At 35.8% G+C, this 26000-nt stretch overlaps 1 protein-coding gene across 1 annotated transcript in view; it reads left to right on the plus strand.

Annotated features, from left to right (window-relative positions):
- ETFA (electron transfer flavoprotein subunit alpha) overlaps positions 1–26000 on the plus strand; it is a 69955-nt gene that overhangs the window by 24166 nt on the left and 19789 nt on the right. The window contains exons 8-9 of the mRNA XM_045541912.1: positions 575–643; positions 8703–8785. Coding sequence (XP_045397868.1) covers positions 575–643; positions 8703–8785 — 152 coding nt within the window. The remainder of the gene's footprint in view (positions 1–574; positions 644–8702; positions 8786–26000) is intronic.

Below are 26000 nucleotides of genomic sequence, written 5' to 3' on the forward strand. Positions count from 1 at the left end.
AAGCTTTCAAACAACAAATGGCATTGAGAAGAAAAAATTTATTATTTTGAAAACATGTATCTGATTCATTTATTCCAAGAAATGTTTGCTGGTTATCTGTTCTATGACAGGCGTGTTGCAAAGTGCTAGAGAAACAAAGATGAAAGGCAGAATGATCTTACTCTCAAGGAGTTTAAAGTCTAGTGGGATGACTTCCATTCAAATAATAACTTCATTCAGTCATCCAGAGAATATTTATTGAGCATCTGCTATCTGTAGAGTTTTGCTAAATACTGCAGATAATAGCAGTGACCAAGATAGAGATGGATCCTGCAATTAAAGAGTTTTTATTCTAGTGGAGAAACCTGATATTAAAGATTAGTTACACCATTAGTTAACTAATCAATTACAGTGGGGTTGAATGCTTTGTGGGACAAGTATAGGAGTATAGTAGAAGTCAGAGAAGGTTTTATAGAGGAGGTGGCATGCTTAATGTGGCAGTTATGTAATTTGAAAATTTACTCAACTATACAATGTAGCAAAATTTTTATAGAATGTGCTTGCTTAATTTGTTTTTTTCATCTTTTTAAATGAGGTCGGGGTTTGAAGAGTGGAGACAACTTTAAGTTGTTATATGACTTGGCAGATCAACTGCATGCTGCAGGTAAACTTCTTTTCCTTGGTATAAAGCTGTTCCCTTTTTGTTGGAAATATTTTTTCCTTCCTTGTTTCATTTATGTATAAGTCACTCCAGGACACAAATTATTTTGCTTTCTGTGTCTTTCAGTGTCTTTCAGTTTTTCTCTCTGAAAAAGTTTTTCTCAGGCCTCCAACTAAGTGGGATAGCATTCACTGAGGGAAGGGTTTCCTAGTACTTTTTTAGTTATCTATGTAACACTCTTATATATGCCAAATCCTAGTAGTTTTTTGGATTTTTTTCTCATTTTTAAAATAATATCACCTTCAGTGCTTACTTCAGATTCGGGAATACCCTGGTTTTTCCTCTTTTTTGGTGTCTAGCATAAATCTCTCCTATAAATAGAAACACATTTAAAGCTATTTTAAGGCCGGTCCAAGTGCAGTGGTGTCTATAATTAATTGATCGTCACTCGCTACAGATTCCTTTGTTCCTTTTCCATTCCCACTGTTTCACTTGACTGGCCTTAAAAATATATATATGTGAAAAATTTCTTTAAAGATATTTTAAAATTTTAGTTAACTATATATAGAGAAGATAGAACCTATTATTAAAAGTGCATTGATAAGAATGGAATGATGTTTTTTGAAAAATAAAAATTGAGATAATTGATTGGTTTTTAATTATACAGCTACTACATTCTTCTTTTTACAGAAATGTCCCAATTCTATTATCTCTCTCTCCTTTTTGAGAGTTTTATATATAGATTTTTTATGCTTTTCTATTACATAATATGTGTACTCATAGAAATAGTAGTAGTTTTGTCTGATTAAAGCTATGGTATTGACTCTTTATGATCAGATGTTGATATTTCACGATTTTTTTCATTGATTGATTCACTGAACAAATATTTATCAAGTGTCTGTTATTACATATAGCAGGCACTATTTTAAGTGCTAAGAAAATAGCAGTGAACAAAATAAATAAAAATCTCTGTCCTTGTGGAAAATAGATTTCTATTTGGATGAGGCGGATACCTCATATTAGTTTCTTTTGGCTACTGTAATAAATTACCACAATCTGGTGGCTTAAAGCAACAGGAAGTTTTTCTCTCTCAGTTTTGGAGGCCAGAAATGTGTTAAAATCAGTGTTGGCAGGGCCATACTCCCTCCTGGGGCTCTAGGAGGTAATTTGTTCTTTTGCTCATCCAGCTTCTGGTGGCTGCCCCAGTACTCCTGGGCTTGTGGCCATGTCACTCCAATCTCTGCCTCTGTCTTCATGTCACCATCTCTGTGTGTGGACTTCAAATCTCTCTCTGCATTCCTCTTATAAGGATACATGTAAAGGCATTTAGGGCCCACTTAGCTAATCCAGATTAAGCTCCTTCTCAAGATCCTTAACTTTGTATCATATCCACTGCCACATAGTAATACTCACAGGTGCTGGGGATTAGGAAGTGAATATATCTTTGGAGGGGCCATTTTCCTGCCTACTGCAGGTACTAAACACAGTAAATTAGTAAATGTTGGAGAGTGATGAATGCTGCGGAGACTAATAGAATAGGAAGCGTATTGGAAGGGGAGCATTACAGTTTAAAATAAGGCAGTCAGAGTAGGCCTTAACGGGGAGACATCCAAACAAATGTTTGAAGAGGTGAGGAAGTGAGCGGTGAGGAGATCTAAGGGAGGATGTTTCAGGCAGAGGAACCAGTAAAGTGCAAAGAGCCTGTCTAAGATGGGAATGTGTCTTGCCTGTTTGATGAATAGCAAGGAGGCCAGTGTTGGAATGGAACGTGCAAAAGAGAAAGTAGCAAGAGGTAAAATTGGGGGGTAATAGGGGACCATATCACACAGGGCCTTGTAGCATATTGTAAGGAGACAGCTTTTCTCTGAGTGAAATAAGGAACCACTGGAAGGTTTGAATAGAAGAATGACATGATCTAACACATATTTAAAGGATCACTTTGGCTGCAGTTTTGGGAATAAGCTGTAGGGTGAAAAGTACAGTAACAGGGAGATCACTTAGAAGGCTATTTCAGTCATCCAGGTGAGAGATACTGGTAGTTTGGACCGAGGTAGTAACAGTAGATGTGGAGAGAAGTGGTCAGTTTGGGGATATCTGTTTGAAGGTAGAGTCATCAGGATTTCCTGGCAGACTGGATTTGGATTATGAGAGAAAATACTTGTCCTGGCAACTGGTAAGATAGAGTTGCCCTTAGCCGAGATGGGGAAGATCTCCAGTGGAGCAGTTTCCAGGGTGAGATCAAGAGTTCAGTTTTGGGCATATTAAGTTTTGAGATTTCTAATAACAGACATCCAAATAGAGATGTCAGTTAAGCAGTTGGTATAGGAACATGGAGTTCACTGGAGAAGTTTGGGTTGGAGATACAAATTTGGGAATTGCATTTGGATGGTATTTGAAGCCGTGAGACTGGATGAAATCACCAAGGGAGTGAGTGTAGATTAAAAATGAGGTCCCAGGCTGGGTGTGGCGGCACATGCCTTTGGTCCCAGCTACTCAGGAGCCTGAGGCAGGAGGATCGCTTGAGCCCAGGAGTTTGAGGCTGTAGTGTGCTATGATCGAGCCTGTGAATAGCCACTATACTCTAGCCTGTGCAGCATAGCAAGACCCTGTCTCTTTAAGGAAAAAAACAAAAGTTCCCAGGAACTCTATGGGAACTCTTTGGGAACAAAAGTTCCCAAACACTCTATGATTAAGAGCTAAGGGAGAAAAGGATATGGAAGACTGAAAATGAGTGGTAAGTTACACAAGAAAACCAGGACAGCGACTGTGTTTTGGAACCCAAGTGAAGTGTTTCACTGAGGGAAAGAGGGATCAGCTATGTCAAATGCTGGCTAATAGGTCAAGGGCAATTAAGTGACTATTGGATTTAACTACTTAGAGGTCATTGGTGACTTTGAGCAGTTTCAGTGGAATAGTGGAGTGGGTTCAAAAGAATAGATAGTGGTGACATGGCTGTGTTCACTGTGATAAGCTGTTGAACAGCACATTTCTTTGTGTATATTATATTTTAATAAGATTTTTAGAAAACAGAATTAGAGGGCTGGAATTGGAGATAGTGAATATAGACAACTGTTTATAGGGATTTTGCTACATAGAGGAGTAGAGAAATGGACAAGGAGCTAGAAGGGGAGTGGGACAAACAGAGGCATTTTTAAAAGATGCGACAATTAATACATAGCATGCTTGTATGCTGACGGGAATGCTCCAGTACAGAGGGAAAAATGAGTCATACAGGAGAGAGAAGGAAGAACTACTGGAGTGATGTCCTTGAGTAGACAGGACAGAATGTGGATATGGCTACAGGTGGTGGGTAGATGTGTTGGTTGGAGCATGTGGAAGTTCTCTTGATTCTTTCAGTTTTTTTCAATGAATAAAAAGCAAAGTCATCTGCCAAGAGAAAGAATGATAAAGAGGTATAGGAAATTTGAAGAGAAAAGAAAAGATATGAAATTATAGCTTAGGAGAGAGTGAGACAATGAAAGGACAAGGAGAATTTAGAATGATTTCCGGGAAGCATTAAGGCCTATTTATTTAAAGTAAAACACAGTTAACGTGGCTGGTGTTTGGGTGGTTTTCTCCAGTCATGCTGAACTACAGGAGGAGAGGTATGGAAAAAGTGGAGAGATTGCTTAATTAGTTAGCCAAAGATGGAGGTTTTTCATGAGTGAGTGTGATGATATAAGACGAAGGCAAGGAAACTGAGGTATATGTAAAGGAGTGATTAGAATGATTGATCATAGAATTTAAGGTGAGTAAAGAAGAGGAGACATGAGGAGAGAGAGGACAGTGAATAGAATTGTAGATCATAGTAGGATCAGAGGATTGTTGCAGTTGGGTACTAAAGGGAGTAGCTGGAAAGAGGAGGTCAGAGAGAGGTTGGAAATTGAGACTCTCAAGGGATATTGGTAATGGAAAGGTCTGGGATATGACGGTGGGTGTGGCTGTGGTGGGGTGGTGGGCAAGCTCACTGGAGGAGAGTTAGAACCGAGAAGCCAGGGTGTTGAAATCGCCAAGAATTAAGACAAGACTAGGGTATAGGACTTTTGGTTTCAGGTCTGGCATTTAAGAAGCTTGGAAGTTGCCATTTTGTCCTAACGAGTAAAAAGCTGAACAAACTGATGAATCAACTTTTCTTAGATCTATAAGAGAAGTGAGGTCACATGGCAAACCACTGTCCCCTAAATAGGAGAGACTAACAGACAAATACAGAAAATCACAACTTACTGGGAGCAGAAACCAAAAAGTAGCAACCTCCACAGGAACCAGTGCTGGGGTAAGGAAACTTGAACTGTAATTGACGAATTTACGGAGGCTCCATATTTAAAAGCTCCAGGGGAACCCAGCGAAACCCCCATGCTTTTTTGAATTTTACCTTCAGGGGCTCAACCAAGTTCTCATAGTGAAAATTAAAGAAAAATCACCTTGCGCTACCAGCAGGGGGAAGTGAAAAGGAACCATTTTGAAATATGCCAGTGCATTCTGTTCTTCTTATCAAAGTTGCCCTCATGAGGAACTATTTAACCAGAGCCTAACTTGCTGTGGTTTTATTTGAGCCTAACTGACCTGGGGAAAGGGAAATTCCCAACTCCAGCCCCCTCAAGCCTTCTGCATGGGAGAAAGGAAATACCCAACTTCAATCCACTCTAGCCATCCTGTCCCACCCAAGGGGAAGCATGTATAAAGTTTACAGTGAGAGATACAGTCTCAATAAAACACTAAGGCCTAATCATAGGTCTGTGGAATGCTTCCCCTCTCCCACTCCTCGTCACCATGATACTAAAGGCTTATTTACAGCACTTCCTTTTACCCAGTATATCTGGCTATCAAGAAAAAATAAGGCATGCTGAAAGGCAAAAGACAGTTTGAAGAGACAGAGCAAGCATCAGAACCAGATTCAGTAGGAATTATCAGACTGGAAATTTCAAACAATTGTAATTAATATGCTAAGGACTCTAATGACAAAGTAGACAGCATATGAGATGGGGAATGTAAGCAGACAGGTGAAAGTTTTAAGAAAGAGCCAAAATGACATGCTAGAGATAATATGGTATCAGAAACAAAAAATGCCTTTTAAGGTCTTCTTAATAGACTGGACATGGCTGAGGAAAGAATCTCTGAGCTCTAGGATATCTCAGTAGAAATGTCCAAACTGAAAAGCAAAGAGAAAAAAGACTGGAAAAAGAAAAAAAAAAAAAAAAGCAGAACAGAACATACAAGAATTGTGGGACAACTACGAAAGTATAATATACGTGTAACAGCAATACCAGAAGGAAAAGAGAAAGAAACAGAAGCAATATTTGAAACAATGACTGAGAATTTCCCCAAATTAATGTCAGATAACAAACTACAGATCCAGGAAGCCCAGAGAACACCAAGCAGGATAAATGCCAGAAAAATGAAAAACTACAACTTGGCATAAAATTTTCAAAGTGCAGAAAACCAAAGATAAAGAAAAAAAAATTCTGAAAAAAGCCAGAGGAAAATAACACCTTACCTATAGAAGAGCAAAGATGAGAATTCCAACTTACCTCTCTTTAGAGACCATGCAAACAAAAGAGAGTAGAGTAAAATGTTTAAAGTGTTTAGAGGAAACACCTACCAAGCTAGCAAGAAATTATCCTTTAAAAGTGAAAGAGAAATAAAGACTCTCTCAGACAAACAAAAATTGAAGGAATTTGTTGTAGACTTACCTTACAAGAATGTTAAAAGAACTTTTTCCTTCATTTAGAGACAAGGAAGTGATACAGGTCAAAAACTGATGTATATAAAACAAGGAAGAGCTTTGGAGAAGGAATAAGTAAAAGTAAAATAAAAACTTTTCTTTTTCTTAGTCTTAATTGATCTAATAGGCAGTAGTTTGTTCAACATAATAATAGCAACAATGTATTCAACCACATATACTCACACATATACTTATGTATCTATGAAATGAATGATAGCAACGTATAAGGAACAGGAGATAGAAATTAGGATTATCTTGCTATGTGGTAGTTGTACCACTCATGAAGTGGTATAGTGTTGTTTGAAAGTGAACTTGTATTAGTTGTAAGTGTATATCACAAACTCTAAGACAACCACTAAAAAAAGTAAAAAAAAGAAGTACAGCTGATGGCTAATAAAAGAGAGAAATTGGAATCATAAAATGCTCGGTTGGTGGAAGACAAAAATAGGAACAAAGAACAAGGGCAACAAATAGAAAACAGTTTCAAAATGGCAGATAGTAATCCAACTGTGTCAGTTATTACTATGAACATCAGTGGTCTAAATGCACCAATTAAAAAATAGAGGCCGGACGCGGTGGCTCACGCCTGTAATCCTAGCACTCTGGGAGGCTGAGGCGGGTGGATCGCTCAAGGTCAGGAGTTCGAGACCAGCCTGAGCAAGAGCGAGACCCCGTCTCTACTAAAAAATAGAAAGAAATTATCTGGCCAACTAAAATATATATAGAAAAAATTAGCCGGGCATGGTGGCGCATGCCTGTAGTCCCAGCTACCCGGGAGGCTGAGGCAGTAGGATCGCTTAAGCCCAGGAGTTTGAGGTTGCTGTGAGCTAGGCTGATGGCACGGCACTCATTCTAGCCCGGGCAACAGAGCAAGACTCTGTCTCAAAAAAAAAAAAAAAAATAGAGATTGGCAGAGGGGATGAAAAAACAAGACCCGACTACATGTCGTCTACAAGAAACCCACTTTAAATATAAAAACTTCATATAGATTAAAAGTAAATGGGTAGAGAGAGAGAAACCATGCTAACACTAAACAAAAGAATGCAGGAGTAGCTATATTAATTCAGACAGAGCCAACTTAAGTTTTATTAAGTTAATAAAACTTCAGTTTTAATAAACTTAAAATTTTAAACTTCAGTTTTAATAAAACTTAATATAAGTTGAGTTTTGCCGGTATTGGTCTCTGTGTTCCAGAAATCATGGCGTGGGTGCTCAGGAATTGAGGAGGAGTGGGAGATGAGTGCAGATTAGGGAGCTCACAGAGCATATGGGGATCAGCGTGTGGGTTATGAAGGGTAACCTTTGAGTCTAGGGCTTCTTTTAGTGACTGACGCATGTGAAGGGCAAGATGTCCTGGCTGATTCAAGACAGATAGTTGTGGTGAGGCTGTGAGTGTTCATAGGTAGCAAGTTGTCTTGTCGATGGCTCCCTCTTGTCCTCTCTAGCTGGAATTGAGGCCTGAGGCTCATTCTTGGCTCCTGCTGGGGAAAGGGTGGTTTTATTCCAAAGTAGAGGGCTCTTTGTTGACTCCTATTGAATGAGAATAGAAAAAAAGCAGTAAAATTTTATTTATGCATCAATTAGATAGCAAATATTGGTTAAACCTTTATCTTGTTATATATAACTCTTTTCTTTATCTGGTCACAAGAGGTAATGATGTTATAGTACCTTTCTTCAAAAGTTGTGAAGTTATTAACTAAAAAAGCATTATATAGTGACATCCTAAACAGATTATAGTGTAGGTGTTATGAATACCTTTTTGATAAAGCAAGTAGAGGAGTTCAGCCCAATTTAAAATCTGAAATATTTGGGTATAAATAGAAATTACTTATTAAAGCTTTATATGTAAAATGCATTGGTACTTAGTATTTAGAATTCACAATCAGTAATGGAGATTTTTTAAAAAGTCCTTTATAAAATAATTTTTTTTTTTTTTAGAGACAGGATCTTGCTCTATTGTCGTGGCTGGAGTGTGGTGGCACGATTATAGTTTACTGCAGCCTCGAAATCTTGGCTCAAGCAGTCCTCCTGCCTCAGCCTTCCGAATAGCTGGGGACTACAGGCATGTGCCACCACCCGCGGCTAATTTTTAAAAAATATTTTGGAGAGACAGGGTCTCACTGTCTTGCCTAGGCTAGTCTCAAACTCCTGGGCTCAAGTGATCCTCCCACTTCAGCCTCCCAACGTGCTGGGATTACAGGCATGAGCCTCTGTGCCCACCCTTATAAAATAAATTTTGAACTGTATTATATTAGTGTCTTCATTTATAGTTTTAGTAAATATACCAACTAACTGAATAATAGAGCTTGAAAAAAATGACAAATACTTTTTTCTTCTTAGTTGGTGCTTCCCGTGCTGCTGTTGATGCTGGCTTTGTTCCCAATGATATGCAAGTTGGACAGACAGGAAAAATAGTAGCACCAGTGAGTACTGCAGTAAAATATGCCATGCAGAATTCCATGGGGATTAGCACTGTATGTATTTGTTGAACTATAGTCTCAGTGATTTATGTCTTATTCAGTGTTCCTGAGCAGTTAGCTATTACCAAAGTGAATGTGTCTACAAAAGGTCTGTGGAGTTATTAGTCTTAGTAAAATGCTTAGCAGTTCTTAAATCCAGCTTATTTTTCAGGTACCTTAAAGCAGTAGAACACTTTATCAAATTAAGTCATGTCACAACATCAAATATAAAACTTATAAAAGTAGCTTTTTATTATTGTTGATTTTGTAAGTTCATACTGATAACATTTATTTGCCATAAAGACTTCAGAGTATAAAATCAATTGGTAAGAACAATGAACCTATTTAATGAACACAGAATTTTAAAATTGGGAATGACAGTTTTAGTTTTATATCTGCCTGAACACCTAGGTTATTTCTGTATTTTGTCTAGTAGTGTGAATTTCAGAAAATGCTGATCCACATAGGTAAGTGATACTACAATATTCTTTAGTTAAACCTATCCAAAACATGAAAAGGAAGAGCAGGAAATGTTGTTTCAAAGTTGAGTCACTAACAATTTATAATGACTATCCACATTTCTTAGGTGATAAAAGTTTTTTGTGGATAGGATTTTCAGCCAGTTTAAACCTATGTTATGTGGAGGAAAATGTGTTTTTCATGTATTTCAAAACAAAATGTGTTTTTTGTTATTTCAAAACAATATTAAGTCATGTCCATTTAAAAAAAAATCTCATATCTCAATGCTCTGTTTCATGAGATGGTCACTCAGTTTCAAAATACTGTAGTCACATTTTTTAAGGCTTGTCATTGAAGTTTGTTTTGAAGTATCTGTTCAAGGCTTTTGCCCATTTAAAACTTGAGTTATTTGTCTTTCTCTTGTCTCTTTGTAGTTCTTTATATAACCTACATCCAAATTCTTTGTCAGATAAGTACTGTGAGTATTTTTTCCCATGCTAGGCCTTCCTATTCAATTTCTTTTGATGAGCAGAAACTTTTAATTTTGATAAAGTCCAATATATCAGTCATTTTTCTTATGATTAATACTTTTGTTGTTATTCAGCTTATTTGAAGTTAGATAAGAAATCTCAAAGCTTAAAATAGGTATTATAGCTATTCATAAATTAAGTCACAATGCCATTTGACCAGTTTGCTTGTCATACCATATTAGTCAGGCTTTGAGAATAGATTTATTGAGCAGCTGAGCTTGAGGCTCTATGGCATTTAATTAGGTCTGGCATGCATATGTGTGTGTGTGTGTGTGTGTGTGTGTGTGTGTGTGTACACACACACAGACACACTCATTTATTTTAAAGAGACGGGGTCTTGCTATGAATACGTTGCCCAGCCTGGAGTGCAGCAGCTATTCACAGGTAGGGACATAGCACACTACATAGGCCTTGAACTCCTGGCCTCAAGAGGTCCTTCCGCCTTAGCCTCCCGAGTGGCTGGAAGTACAGCAACCACATGTGGCCACCACACATGTTTTTTTTTTTGTGAAAGTCTTACTTGTCCAATTTTACGTGAGTAGACATCTGCAGGGCTAAATTTTCATAAAAGATTAGCAGACTTATAACCTTCCTCATCAAAAATACTTCTATAAGAAATTCAGAGATGTATATAAAACAGCAGAGAGACTTATTTATTTTGACTGAAGGGGAAACTGGTTATTAAATAGAATAGCAGAGTGGCAGGGAGGAAATGTGGTGACTGGCAGCATCCTTTCCTATTTATTTCCTATATTGGAAATAAATGTCATATAATCAGCTTTATTCAACATTACTCTTATGAATATAGAGCTATCAAAATTTTTTCATAAGGAAATTAAATACATTAAATGCTTTGAAGACTTTCTTTAACACAAACTATACAACCCCCCAGAGAATTCTGATTCATTAATTTGGGAGTTAGGCATGGATGTGTATATATGTATGCATTTATGTGTGTATTTTTTAAGGCTCTAAAACTTTGGGAACAATCTGAAATTTATAGAAAACTTATAAGTACAGAACACCTTTATTTTTGTGGACTATGTGAGAGTAATTTGCTGATACAATGCCCCATCATCCCCAAATATGTTATATAGGACATTCTCTTAATAACCACAATATAACTTTTAAAATTAGGACATTAACATTGATACATAATACCACTTTTTTTTTTTTTCTTTTTTTGAGACAGAGTCTCACTTTGTTGCCCAGGCCAAAGTGAGTACCATGGTGTCAGCCTAGCTCACAGCAACCTCAGACTCCTGGGCTCAAGCAATCCTCCTGCCTCAGCCTCCTGAGTAGCTGGAACTACAGGCATGAACCACCATGCTTGACTAATTTTTTGTTTCTATTTTTAGTTGACTGGCTACTTTTTTCTATTTTTAGGAGAGATGGGGTCTTGCTCTTGCTCAGGCTGGTCTCGAACTCCTGAGCTCAAGCCCTCAAGCGAACCCCCACTCCCCCCCTCCACCTCCGCCTCCCAGAGTGCTAGGATTACAGGCGTGAGCCACTGCACCTGGCTGGTTATATATCTTTAATAGGAATATCACAGAATTGATAGCTTATCAGATGGTACACAATTTCATTTGGTTTTTTTACTTTGATCCTTCAATTAAAATGATATTCACTAGCTTCTCCAGTATAAAATTACTTTTCCCTTTGTAATTCATAAATATTTCATGAGGAGATACTTTGAAAGGATGTAAATATTCCAATCTTCCTCAAACTTTAGATTTATTTATATCAGTATGGACTCATGGTTCCTGTTTTAGTGGATGGGTGAAAATCTGTTGTAATCATTATTATTGATGTACAAATTGTCTCACATTTAGCTAGTTGTGAGGCCCTTCACGGTGGCTTCTGTGTCTTTTTCACATGTTGCCATCATTCTTTGGACCCTTTCTTACTTTCTGATAGGGCAAAATGTTCCAGGCTCATTTTGTACTTTTTCTGTCCCAGCCCTGGAATCAGTCACTGGTCCAGGGAGTCCTGGTTCCTTTAGTGAATAACAGGATTTAGAAACCAACATTTCAATGCTAGTTGTGCCTGTTGCTGTTGGGATATCACTGCTCCCAAGACCTCTCAGTGAAAAAAGCACATACATATTTCTGTACACATACAAACGCATGTACATCTATATTTCTGTATCAATTTATATAAATTGAAAACCACAAGTGTATACTGATATTGCTGATTCTAATCCTATACCATAGGGTTAATTCTAATTTTGTCCCTTTCCTTATTTTTCCCTCCGGTGAGAAAGCTGGACTCTGCCAATACTCTGTCCTGCACAAATGCCCCCTCCCTTGTCCCACTCATTCTCCAAGATCCTGCACTAAGCAGCCTTCCTACGTAGATACCCTCCTCACCCTGCTTGGATGCTGATAACTGTGTCTGGGTAGTATTTTCCCAAAGTGGTTGTACAGTTTTACAACTCCCACCAACTATGTATGTGGGTTCCAGTTCCTCCTCATTTTCACCATTTGGTGTTTTAGCTATTCTGGTGGATGTGTAATGGTACCTTTTTGTGGTTTTAATTTGCATTTCCCTGATATCTAATGACAATGGGCACTGTTGTATTGATGGCCGTTCAAATATCTTCCTTATGAAGTGTCTGTTCAAATATTTTGCCCTTTTTTAAATTGAATTGCTTGTTATTATTGAGTTATAAAAGTTTTTTATATATTCTGGTTTTTTATTAGGTGTTTTACAAATATTTTCTCCCTATCTGTGGCTTTCCTATTTATTTTCTTATTGGTATCAAATTGAGAAAGTTCCTTTCTGTTCCTAATTTGCTGAGAGTTTTTGAATCATGAATATGTGTTGAATTTTGTCATGTGTTTTCTGCATCTGTTGAAATGATTGTATGGTTTTTCTTTATTCTGTTAATATGGTGAATTACATTGACTTTTTTGAATGTTAAAAATCAACCACCTTGAATTACTACATTAAACTCTAGTTTATAATTATATGTTATTCTTTTAATATATTACTGGTTTGATTCACTGATATTTTGTCAATAATTTTTGGGTCTGTCTTTATCAGGATATTCTGTAATTTTCTTTTTCTTTTTTTAAAAAAAATCTGTGTAGTTTTGATGTCAACATTATACTGTCTTCATAAAATGGTTGGAAGATGTTTCTTCCTGGTCTATTTTCTGAATGAGTTTGTGTAAGCTTGGTGTTTTTATTTTTATTTTTTCCTTAAATATTTGATGTAATTCATTAGTGCAGCGATTTTGGTGTAGAGTTTTCTTTGTTGGAGTATTTGATAGTCAACTCAGTTTCTTTAATAGATTTAGGGGTATTCAGATTTTCTGTTTTATTTCGAGTCAGTTTTGCTAAGTGGTGAGTTTTGAGGAATTGATTCATTTTTTCCAAGTTGTCAGAAATATATTAGATAAAGTTTATAACATTGCGTTATTTTTCTTTTATTGTATATAAGATCTGAAGTGATAGACCTTTCATTTCTTATATTGTTAGTTTGTGTCTTCTCTCTTCGTTCTTTCCTCTTCATTAGTTAGGAGTTTATAAAAATTTTAAAAAATATTTTCAACAAGCCAACTTTAAGAAATAACAGCTTTATTGAGATATAATTCACATACTATACAATTCATTCATTTATAGTGTTTAATTCAGTGGCTTTTAGTGTATTCACAGAGTTGTACAATTATCATAAAGTCAGTTTTAGAACATATTCATCACTTCTGAAAGAAGAAACCCCATACTTTTTTTCTTCCAAACTCCTCTTGTCCTAGGCAACTGTCAATATACTTTCTGTCTGTTGATTTGCCTATTCTAGACATTTTATATAAATGAAATCATATAATATTTGGCCTTTTGTGGCTAGCTTCTTTCATTTGTCATGATGTTTTTGAGGTTCATTTATGTCATGGCATTTCTTTTTATTGCTGAATAATATTCCATTGTGTGGTTATGCCACATTTTATTTATCCATTCATGGTGGACATTTGAGTTCTTTTCACTTCTTAGCTATTACAGATAATGATGCTATGAACATTCGTGTACAAGTTTTTGTGTAGACATATGTTTTCATTTCTCTTGTGCATTTACCTAAGAGTGGAATTGCTAGTCATATTGTAGCTCTTTGTTCAACCTTTAGAGGAATTGCCAAACTGTTTTCCAGAGCAGCTCTGAGCCAACTTTTAGCTTTGTTAATTTTTCTATTGTCTGTTTTTTATTTTATTGATTTTTGCTCTTTATTTCTTTCCTTCTAATTACCTTGGGTTTACCTTGCCTTTAAGGTACAATTTTATTAATTTTATATTTTTATTTTTTTTATTTTTTTTTATTTTTATTTTTTTTTGAGACAGCGTCTCGCTTTTTTGCCCGGGCTAGAGTGAGTGCCGTGGCGTCAGCCTAGCTCACAGCAACCTCAAACTCCTGGGCTTAAGCGATCCTACTGCCTCAGCCTCCCGAGTAGCTGGGACTACAGGCATGCGCCACCATGCCCGGCTAATTTTTTGCTATATATATATTTTAGTTGTCCAGATAATTTCTATTTTTTTTTTTTAGTAGAGACGGGGTCTCGCTCTTGCTCAGGCTGATCTCGATCTCCTGACCTTGAGCGATCCACCCGCCTCGGCCTCCCAGAGTGCTAGGATTACAGGCGTGAGCCATCGCGCCCGGCCTATTTTTCTTTTTTTTAAATTCAAATATTAAAGCTATAAATTTTCCATTAAGCACTCCTTTGGCTACAGCCCACAGATATTGATATATTGTAGCTTTATCATTCATTTCAAAGTATTTTCTAATTTGGAAATGTTTGATTTCTAGAAATGTATAGTTTTTTCCTAGATATCTTTCTGTTATTAATTTCTCATTTAATTTTATTGTGGTCAGAGAATATCTGTTATAATAGTTCAGTTTAATTTATTGAGACGTTTTATGGCTTAGTATATGCTCTATCCTGGTGAACACACCATGTGCACTTGAAAAGAAATGTGTATTCTGTGGTTGTTGGGTGTAATGTTCTATAAATATTAGGTCAAAAGACGAAATCTGGACTGCCGCCTGTTTTTGTACATAAAGTTTTATTGGAATACAGCCATTCTCATTCATATATTTATTTGTCTGTCTGCTTTTGCTTTATAACAGAAGAATTGAGTAGTTACAACAGAGACTCTATGGCCCACAAAACTGAAAATATTTACTATCTAACCCTTTACAGATAAATTTGCTGACCCCTACTCTACATCTTTTATGCCCTTACTGAATTTTTTGGTCTTGTAGTTCTGTCAGTTACTGAGAAGGTGTTAAAAACTATATGGACTGGGCCTGGTTGCTCATGCCTATAATCCTAGCCCTTTGGGAGCCCAAAGCAGAAGGACTGCTTGAGGCCAGGAGTTTGAGACCAGCCTGGACAAATACAAAAAGCAACAAACCCAACCATGTCTATAGATGTGTCTTTTAGGCAAAAGTACAGTCTTGCAGATGATATATTAAATTAGTAGTCATTTTTACAGCTAAATCTTTTATTCGGCAAGTTACTGTACCATTGGAATGTGGCAGTGCCATAGTTTCTTTCACTGATTTTCATCTAGTAGGCATTCGGCAACGTCACCTTTATTAGTCTCTCAGCAATTATACTTCTCATAACTTAGGATGCTTCAGTGACTTTCTTTTCTAGTTTGGAAATTAGTAGTCATTTTTACAGCTAAATCTTTTATTCGGCAAGTTACTGTACCATTGGAATGTGGCAGTGCCATAGTTTCTTTCACTGATTTTCATCTAGTAGGCATTCGGCAACGTCACCTTTATTAGTCTCTCAGCAATTATACTTCTCATAACTTAGGATGCTTCAGTGACTTTCTTTTCTAGTTGGAAAGCCAAAAGCTAGCTTTTGGCTTTTAAACTCATTACATCTATGATAAAATAAAATCCAATGTAGTTTTCTCTGAGCTCTGAATGTTTATTTTCAAAATGGCCATCATTTCCCTTGTATAAGATATAGTAAGGTAAATTATTAACATCCCTCCCCATGACATCCCATCCACCTCAAGATAATTTGAGTTCTTATTTATAATTTTACACAGTGTTTTTTAGTATAGATTTCTCTTTTCCATAAGTTAGAGAACTCTTATCAATTTCGCTTTTTTCAGCATCTTTATACATAGATGTTGCAGCTATGGGTTGAGAAATAAGTCTTCTCTATTTTAGTTAGTATAAATATTATCAAAATTTACAGTAATAGTCTTAGAGAAATTTAAAAGTATATAGAAGTTTTAAAAAATTTTTTAAATGTTATTGCCATCTAAGACAACAAAGTATACTTCTTGATGCATTTCCTTATAGGCACAAGGAAATCTTTGGGATTTCAAATATTAATTTATTGGACGATAATGAGGTTATAGAAATGATAGCAGTTATAACTGTAAGAGCACAAACTGCTATACTGTACTGAGAACAAATTAAGTTAATATCTGTGTACATACATATTTGTATCTAAAACATATTACCTCAAAAATTTTAGGAAATATAAAAATCCAGATGCATACATTCTATTAGCCATCAGAGTGATGGTTTCCTCAAAAGTCCTGTAGCCTCTGGAAAACTCCACTGTACACTGTGAGAGAATGAGAGAAAAAAGGGCAAATAACATCTTAGTCTTACTGTGACAATAGTTTTGACCTTGAAGAACCCCTGAAAGGATCTTGGGACTCTCAGAGTTATCTAGACCATATTTTGAGAATCATTGGTTATCTAATACTTTTGGAATATATTGTAGAGACATTAAATAACATGTAGAGATTATGGATTTTGTTATATTCCTATTAAGAATATTTTTTTGTTTTAGTAGGCAGTTAAATTGGCTGAACTAAAACTCCAGAGGAGAATCTGTTCTGTTCTTTCAGTGTTAGCCAGGCAGCTTAGTCCACCTCATATGTGCCTAATGCAGAGGCTAGCCAGAGTTTTGAGTGGAGTTTATGTGCAGAGTCTGTGGTTCTCCCTCTGTGGTTCTTTGCTCCCTGGAATTTTATTCTCACTTTCCAGCTGGCAGCCACAAATACTTTTGTGTGTTTCCTCAACCCTTAAGACTGCAGGTTTCTATCCAGAGTGCCTGATTTCTGATTGGATTTTATCCCTGTGGGGGGGAATCTGCACATGCCCCAAGGGAAAAAGTGAAGGTATGTGCTGGGCTCATCTCAATGTGCCTCCCTCCCCTACAGAATCTGGCTCCTCAAATGCTCCCTTTCTAGATTGGTCTCCAATGTACTTAAACAGTTGCTATCTGTATTTAACCAGGTTTTCTAGTTCTCAGCAGGATTAGTCGGATAGAAGCTATTCCTTCAGGGCCATCCACAGGAGTCCTGGGGCCCAGAACTGAATGTATTACTTCACATGTGCTCTGACTCGAGCACACTTGGATTATTACCTTCCTAAATAATATCTTAATTAATGCTACTTAATATTGCATTAGGTTTTTGGCAGCTGTGTCCCACTTTTGGCAAGACTTACACTTGTGGCCATCCAAAATCTCCCCTTCCCCTCACTTGAATTGCTTGCTGTTAAACCACATCTCCTTTGTCTAGTAATAATGCAGTATTTCTTTGTTTTTAAAGCTGAGCATAGTACTTTCATTTATCCTTATTTAATTTAGATCTTTTTTTTCCTACCATTGAAGCCTCTTGAATCTTTTATAGCTTGATTTAGTTTTCCATTCACTTTCCTTTCAACTTTATAATTATTTGAACATCCTATGTTTTGTTTTTTTCCTATTTTGTAATAGTTATGGAAAGTCTTACCACTGTTCTTTCTGATGATAAGTAATAAAAAGTTCCCTACTTCTTCAAGTAAGGGGAAACAATGTCAAATTTGGTTATCCTTACAGAATAGTTTTTTTACTTTTATTATCAATTATTTGAGAAAATATGTAATACCCAAAGGATGCTATGAATTTGGTTATACAGGGTGTCCCAAGGTTCTCCATACAAAGGAAAAATTCTATAATGGATATTTTGTAAATCTACATTAAGCTACAATTTCCCGTTTTCCCTGTGTATGGTGACTTTTGGGACACCCTGTACTTTTAAATGCCTTTTTTGCTGTTCACAATAATTTACACATGTGTATGAAAGATTATGGAACAATTCCTGCTGTGCTTATGGATTCATGCTCCCTGCAAGAATTCAGACCCAGTGATGAGAAACCATTAGTCAATCTAGCTTACTATTGTAACAAAGACTTCTACTCCTCTTTATTTTTTAATTGACTTTTTATTTGGAAATAATTTCAAGCTTACAAAAAGTTGAAAATTAATGCTGGGTACAGTGGTGTATGCCTGTAGTTCTGGTTACTTGGGAGGCTGAGGACAGGAGGATTGCTTGAGGCCAGGAGTTTGAGGCTGTAGTACGCTATGATCATGTCAGGGAATAGCTACTGCACTCCAGCCTGGGCAACATAGTGAGACCCTATCTCTTAAAGAATGATCCATATATTTTTTCCTGAACTATTTGACAGTAAGTAACATCGTGGCCCTTTACCCCTAAATACCTCAGTGTGTATTTCCTAAGAATAGAATAAATATTGTCTTATATAACCAAAGTACAGTTATATACCATATCCTAATTTTGTCAGTTCATATTCTAATGGAATATTTCAATTTTATCAGTTAGTCCAATGATATTCATTATAATATTTTCCCCTCTTAATACAGAATCCAGTTTAGGGTTAGGTATTACATTTAGTCATCAATGTCTTTGGCCTTTAGTTTCATGGTTGTGATAAGAGGTGGTTCTCAGTTTTTATTTAGTCTCTGTCTCAGGCACTTCTGCTCCTGGACATCAGATTGGGGCTTTCTCAGTGCTCTGGCTTCTACTGTCCACCCCCTACATATGGCAGCCAAATTCTGCCTTATGTTTCTTGGTGGTGCGTGGCAGTTTGGGTGATCTTGAGAAAATTCAGGTGGAAGGTAAATAAAGTTGGGAAAGATATGTTGAAACTAGGGGAGAAATTTTAAATAAAAAAGATTCTATTTGGTGTCCTGTTCATTTGCTAGATGTGGGCTGCAAATTTGGTGTTAGGTTTTCTGGAAGCCAATTCATATTGGGAAACAAGAACCCTGATTTACAGTGTCTCTAAGGTAAAAACAAACTAATTGCACATGGGAAGTATTTGGCCTGGTATCAAGATCAGAGAGATGTATATCCCTTGAGTCCTTATAAAGAGGACACTATTGATTGACACTTTCAGCAGTACCTTTACTATAAATAGGACAGTGGTTTCACTGGACTGGTTTTTAGAATGTCCCTCAATGTAGGCCAATTGCCGAAATTAAGTGCATTTCCATGAGAAGCAGAAATTATTTGGTTTTGTGTCTACTGTTCAGAATTATTCTACGGTAAAATTTAAGACCAGTGATTTAGTTGTAGAACTCTTCTTCAAATGAAATTTTATCAGGAATCGCCATATATAATATAGGAAAACGTGGAGTTAAACTGGGTTGGTGTACCTAGAGTGCTACTAGCTTGGCTCTCTCCCTTTCTCATTTTTATGAAAGAGTCTCTATTGCACCTCTGCAACATGATTAGAGCCTTGAGCACATTATAAAAACTACTGCAGAGAAAATTGGTGCAGTGCATAGCCCCAAATAGTTCCCCACAAATGTATCTACCTAAATTCTGATTTTGTCCTCTATTAGTATTTCAACTACATTATTTTAAATTGTCACCCCTTTTTAAAATTCCTTACTTAGTATCATTCCCTTATTCTCAAACACTGACCTTTCCTCCCACTTCATAAGTAAATTTATTGTACTTACTTTTTTTTTTTTTTTTTTAAGACAGAGTCTCACTCTGTTGCCCCAGTTAGAGTGCCGTGGCATCAGCCTAGCTCACAGCAACCTCAAACTCCTGGGCTCAAGCAATCCTTCTGCCTCAGCCTCCCAAGTAGCTGGGACTACAGGCATGTGCCACCATGCCCGGCTAATTTTTTCTATATATGTTTTTAGTTGTCCAGCTAATTTCTTTCTATTTTTAGTAGAGACAGGGTCTCACTCTTGCTCAGGCTGGTCTCGAACTCCTGAGCTCAAGCAATCCTCCCGCCTCGGCCTCCCAGAGTGCTAGGATTACAGGCATGAGCCACTGCGCCCGGCCAAATTTATTGTACTTTCTACAAAAGCAAAACAATACAAAAATCCGGCTTTTCTACGTGTGTCAAAGAAAGAGATGAACCTTTTATTATTTAATGCTAATATGTCTAATCAGTTACCTCAGCACTATTTTCCTTCCCTCCCCACTGATCTACAGCATTACATCTTCCATATCAGGTTTACATATTAATATATGTGTGGGTCTATTCCTAGGCTTTATGTTCTGTCCTATTGGGTAGTCATTTAGCACTGTACTGATATTACACTTAAAGCTTTATAATAAAGTTATCTGGCTGGGCAGTGCCCGCCTTCCCAATTCTTTTCCAAAATTGTCTTACCTATTCTAAAGTTCTCTGTTCTACTCTGCAGTTTTAGAATTCTCTTGTCCGAGCTCCACAGTTGGAATTTTGATTGGAAATGTAGGTATAACTCATTATCCAAATTTAGTCTGTTCTTGCAGTTGTGTAGATACTGAAGCTTTAGAGAACCTGTCTATATTTTATTATCTTAAAAGGGAGAATTAATAACTGGTTTCCAGTGTTTCTAAAACCTCAAATAATTTCCCCCCAATTATAAAATCTTAAGCACCTACATAAGATTTCTGTATAATATGAAGTTTAAAATACCAGTTACTTAGTTATTTAACACAGAGCTCATTGGTTGATATGTTTTTGGATAGAATGCAGTGATAATTGTACGGTGTTAGACATTTCTTCTATACTGCTCCAAACATATACCATAATGTAAATAAACAATGGGAAAATATTTTAAAGATATGTGATTAATGCAGATAACTCTTGGCTAATAACTAAAGCCATTTAAAAATGATAATTTTTTGATTGAAGAGTTGCCTGAGTGAGATTTGGTGTTGCATCAAGGTGTGTGGAAGGGATCTAGCAAAGGGGCTTACTGTGAGATCCAGAGAAGTGGTGGACAGTTTTCTCTTGTCAGCTCCTGAGAGTCCAGAAATAGATGGCTGTGAACCATTGTCTGAAGCCTTAGATCAAGCAGTGAGATGAAAAATATCTCAAATTGCACGTCTCTTTGTATTTTCTTTGCTTGCGGTTATAGAATGTGAGCACAAAATATGATTCTGTCAGGAAAATAGCTGAAATACAACTGCTGAGTAGACTGGACAGTCTCTCAGATTCATAAGCACCTTAAATGTGCACTCATGAACATTTCCTGATAGTTTCTTTATTTGAATATGACTCCTGGGTTTAAATACTATGTATTGTAACAAATATTCAGGTATCAACAATTCTTCAGGTGAGGAGCATTGGATGTATAGATTAATCTGGAGAGAGTTGACATCTTTGCAGTGTTTGGTCCTCTGTCTATAACCATGATTTTATTTCTCCACTTATTTAGATAGTTTTATAATTTTTGTTATAAAGGTATATAGATATATAGGAATACAATTGATATTTTTATATTGCTCTTATTAATTTATCTGTAGATTCTCGGGTATAGTACAAACATAGTCATGTTTTCTGGAAATAATATAATTTTCTTTCATCCTTTTGTTTAATTTTCTTTTTTATTATATGTAAGATACGGCTTCCTAAACATTGTTGAAGATAAATGGTGATAATAAACATCCCTGTCCCTTATTTTCAAGGAAATTCTTCCAATGTTTTACCATAAATATAATGTTTTCTGTCTGTTTTTGGTGGATATCCTTTATCAGATTTAAAAAATTTCCCTACAATAGGCAGTATCCTATAGTGGTTAAAAATGGGTAAGAGTCCAGCCATGGTTGCCTGGATTCAGTTCTTAACATTACCACTTGCTTGCTCTGTGACTTCAGACAAATCACTTAACCTCTTTGTGCCACAGTTTTCTCAACTGTCTAATGGTGGTAATAATTGTCCAAACTTCATACCGTAGTTTTAAAGATTAAGTTAGTTAATATATGTAAAACAGGGTTAGATGAGTTAATACATATAAAACACTTAAAACTGCACCTGGTATGTAGTAAGTGCTGTGTGTTAGCTATTTTTATAGTTACTATCATAAATCCTTGTTTGCTAAGAGATTTTTTGTTTTGAGATTGTGAACAGATCTTGAATTCTTCTTTAACTAGTGTTTGACACACTCACTGGGTTTTGATAGTGCATTAATATTAATATTTGTTGAGCTTAATAGAGTTTCAGATTTATGCTATGACTAGGATTTAATTAGTATGTCCTTTTAAGGCTTGGCATGTTTGGTGGTAATTCCCATTCTATATTTATTTCTGGATTGCCTTCTATTAGTTATGTTGATGATGCCGACCTTACCTTCCTAACCATCCAAACATATAAGCATACTGCAGTCATTAAAGAATCTGTTATCTAATGCCAGGGAAATATATTCTTATACTTAGTGCAACTTCTTACTTTGGCTGTATTTTGGTATTTTACTTACAGACCAGCTGTCCATTTATAATTCTGAGACTAAGTGAATAGAAGTCAGTTTAAAATTACCAGATGAATAAGCAGTTTGGGGAGAACTTACTGACATAATAAATTTTGTTTCTGGCTTTCTTTTGAAAATTCACTATTGTTGAAAAGTCTGTGCGGGAACAAACTTTATAGAGTTATTTGTATACAGCTGGGACTGAATTTATGGGCTGCCCTTCTAACTTGCTAAAAAGCTGAAGATTGACAACTGCTTTCATACTGCATTATCTAGCTTGGCTTTTAACTCCAAGAGAACTATGCTCACAAATTGATGCTCTGTTCCTTTGGGGCCGGTATAGAAGCATTAAATTGTACTAAAATATTCATATGTGAATGCATTTAGCTGAAAGCAATTGATGTTCTGTTCCCAAGAGGACAAAAAGAAATGCTGTATGGACCTGAGGTCCAGAAAACACCCTGAGCATGCTTTTTAAAGGTAGTTCCATGGCCTGGATGATCAAAGCCCTTACAGTGAAGCTTAAAATGACAAAGGAGAAGTTGTAGAATTTATAAACTATGGTTTGGATATATAAGTTGTTTGGTTGTATAGTAGTTAAAAAGTTAATTGCCAACAATTAGGAGTTCTAATTATATCTTTGATTTGTTTTCTCAGCTAGTTTTTATTAGACTGATTTTTCTAAACATTTATTCCAGAGAACCAATATCAGTGAAGTTTTTTATCTATTATAATTTTATTATATAAAGTTAAAAATTTTAAGTTTCAGAGAGTCCATTGAATTCTTTTTTACATGTATACTATAACTTTAAAAGCATGCCACTGATAATGATAATTGACATGCCTTGTAGATAGTGAATCTAATTTAATAGCTGGCATGAAAATCAATGAGAGTAGACAGCAAATCTTTGTTGAAGCTATCTTGGTGTGGTAACTTGAAAGGAATAAAACTATTCTGAATTTCTGTTCTTATTCTAACTGTGTAGTTTTGGCTGTTTCATATAAAAGCTAATTTATTTTCTCATGTATGGCTTCTCATGTGTAAATACACACATGAATGTCAAAGAACAGAAGACACTGTACTAGAAGGAAATGTTTATTCAATAGATAATTGCTTATTTAGCATACGTAATTTAATATTTGTATTTACTTCAGGCCAAAGATATGAGTAGTAAGATGTGCAGAAGAACATTTTAATAACTTAGTTTAGTTATATAGTAATATTAGCCAGTCTTAGTCTGAAAGGGAATTTGGGAAATGGTATTTGGGGCAGGAGGAATATATTCCATTTACTTAAAGTGAGATTGCTTTAGAGGATCTCTAGTTAGTTTGGATGCATAGTAAATTTATTATTTTCTTACTGGCATTACTTTTCCCCCCATATTATTAGCTCTACTCCAATTCTTAGAACTTTAGAAGGTGCTTCAAGAAATCTTTGTGTAACTTGGGCTGAACTTCACAATTCAGGTGGCTTTTTTTTAAAAAAAAAATAATTTTTTAGAACAATTTTAGATTTAAAGAAAAATTGTGAAGATAGTGCAGCAAATTCCTATAAATCTTGTACCCAGTTTCCCTTATTATTATTTTTTTAATATATGTTAACTATATTTTTTATAATTATCAAAACCACAAGATTTTAGAATCAAGTTTTTTGAAGATGGGAAATTATGTGAAGATTTCTGTCAAGGTGATAACTTTCTAATGACTTTTTTGTTATATACCATAAAATTTGACATTTTAACCATTTTTAAGTGTACAATTAAGTGACAGTAATTATATTCACAATGTGCAACCATGTGGAAACCAACTGTTTCCAAAAGTTTTCATCACCACAAACCAACACTCTGTACCCATTAAGTAATAATTCCTCATTACCCCCTACCTCAGTCCCTGGTAATTGCTAATCTACTTTCTGTCACTAGGAATTTGCCTATTCTAGATATTTCACACAAGTAGAATCAAACAATATTTGTCTTTTGTGACTGACTTATTTAGCATGTTTTCAAATTTCTTCCATGTTGTAGCATGTATCAGAACTTCATTCCTTTTTATGGATGAATAATATTCCAGTAATCTGCAAACATTTTATTTATCCATTCATCTGTTGATGAACACTTGGGTTGTTCTATTTTCACCTTTTGGCTACTGTAAATGATGCTGCTATGAACATTCACATACAAGTATCCCTTTGAGTCCCTCTTGTCAATTCTTTGTGGTGTATACATAGGATTGGAATTAGTGGGTCATATGGTAATTCTATGTATAACTTTTTGAAGAACCTTCAAATTGTTTTCCTCTGGTTACTTTGTAGCTGTCATAGACTTCTGGACATAGAAGTTATCTTAATAATGTTAGATTAAACATCAAGAAAGGCTATGTGTAAGCATTGACCTACTAGCTCTTAGTAATTTGGGAAATAGGTAGCTTGATGAGTACAAAGAATACTACTTAGAAGTCAGTAGACATAAGTTCTAGTGCCAGCTTCATTCCCTGGGTTCTTGATTTTTTTCATTGATAAAGAGATTGCATATATAATTTCAAAGATTCCCTCCAACTCCAAAATTCTACATAGACATGTAGAATTTAGTAAGTTTGACTTGGATCAGTTAAAGAACCTTACTGGTAAAAATATTGATAGATAAAGTTTTTATTTGATCTGCTAAAATGCAAAGCTTTATAACAGACTTGATTATATATCCAAGTATTTTGATGTCACATACATAAATAAATATTTCAATATGAATTAACCATCTGAATAATTTTAAATGGAATAAAATAATTTCCATCATTTCTGGTATACTTAAAGTATACCAGAAAAATCTGTGAATTAGTATCGAAGCTAATTAGGTAAATGCAAAGCATTTATTTACAAAATAGTTAAATATTAAAATTATATTTTATTGGGGAAATATTAAGAAAAACTTGTTTCAGGTCCTATATATCATATGTAATCAAAATCTGCAGTTAAAGGCTGGGCGCGGTGGCTCATGCCTGTAATCCTAGCACTCTGGGAGGTCGAGGCGGGTGGATCGCTCGAGGTCAGGAGTTCGAGACCAGCCTGAGCAAGAATGAGACCCCGTCTCTACTAAAAGTAGAAATAAATTATCTGGCCAACTAAAAATATATATACAAAAAATTAGCTGGGCATGGTGGTGCATGTCTGTAGTCCCAGCTACTTGGGAGGCTGAGGCAGTAGTAAGATTGCTTAAGCCCAGGAGTTTGAGGTTGCTGTGAGCTAGGCTGACGCCACAGCACTCACTCTAGCCTGGGCAGCAGAGTGAGACTCTGTCTCAAAAAAAAAAAAAAAAAAAAAATCTGCAGTTAAAAAAAAGTACTAAAAGGGCAAGGGCTGAAATTTCACTTTTTCTAGTTTATATTTAAACTTTTAATTGCATGTCACAATATAGTTAATGTCCTTGTTTAAAAAAGTCTCTTAACTTTGTATTTGAGCAACTGGGTTATTAAATGTACATTCTGAACGAAAAAATGTGAGTTATATAATGAAGCATATGCTAGTGATATGAATTGCCATTTGCTTTGGGCATGTTTTAACTAGGCTAGTTGTGTAGAAGACGTTAGCTTGGGTCCCTATGCCTCCTGGGAGAAAAGGTGGGCTAGTAAAGAGAACATGGAGGAACTTACCTCTAAGAATGAATTTAAAATTTCAAGGAATCTTTGAC

This window comes from Lemur catta, chromosome 1 (genome assembly GCF_020740605.2).
Source record: "Lemur catta isolate mLemCat1 chromosome 1, mLemCat1.pri, whole genome shotgun sequence".
NCBI classification, from domain to species: Eukaryota; Metazoa; Chordata; class Mammalia; order Primates; family Lemuridae; genus Lemur; species Lemur catta.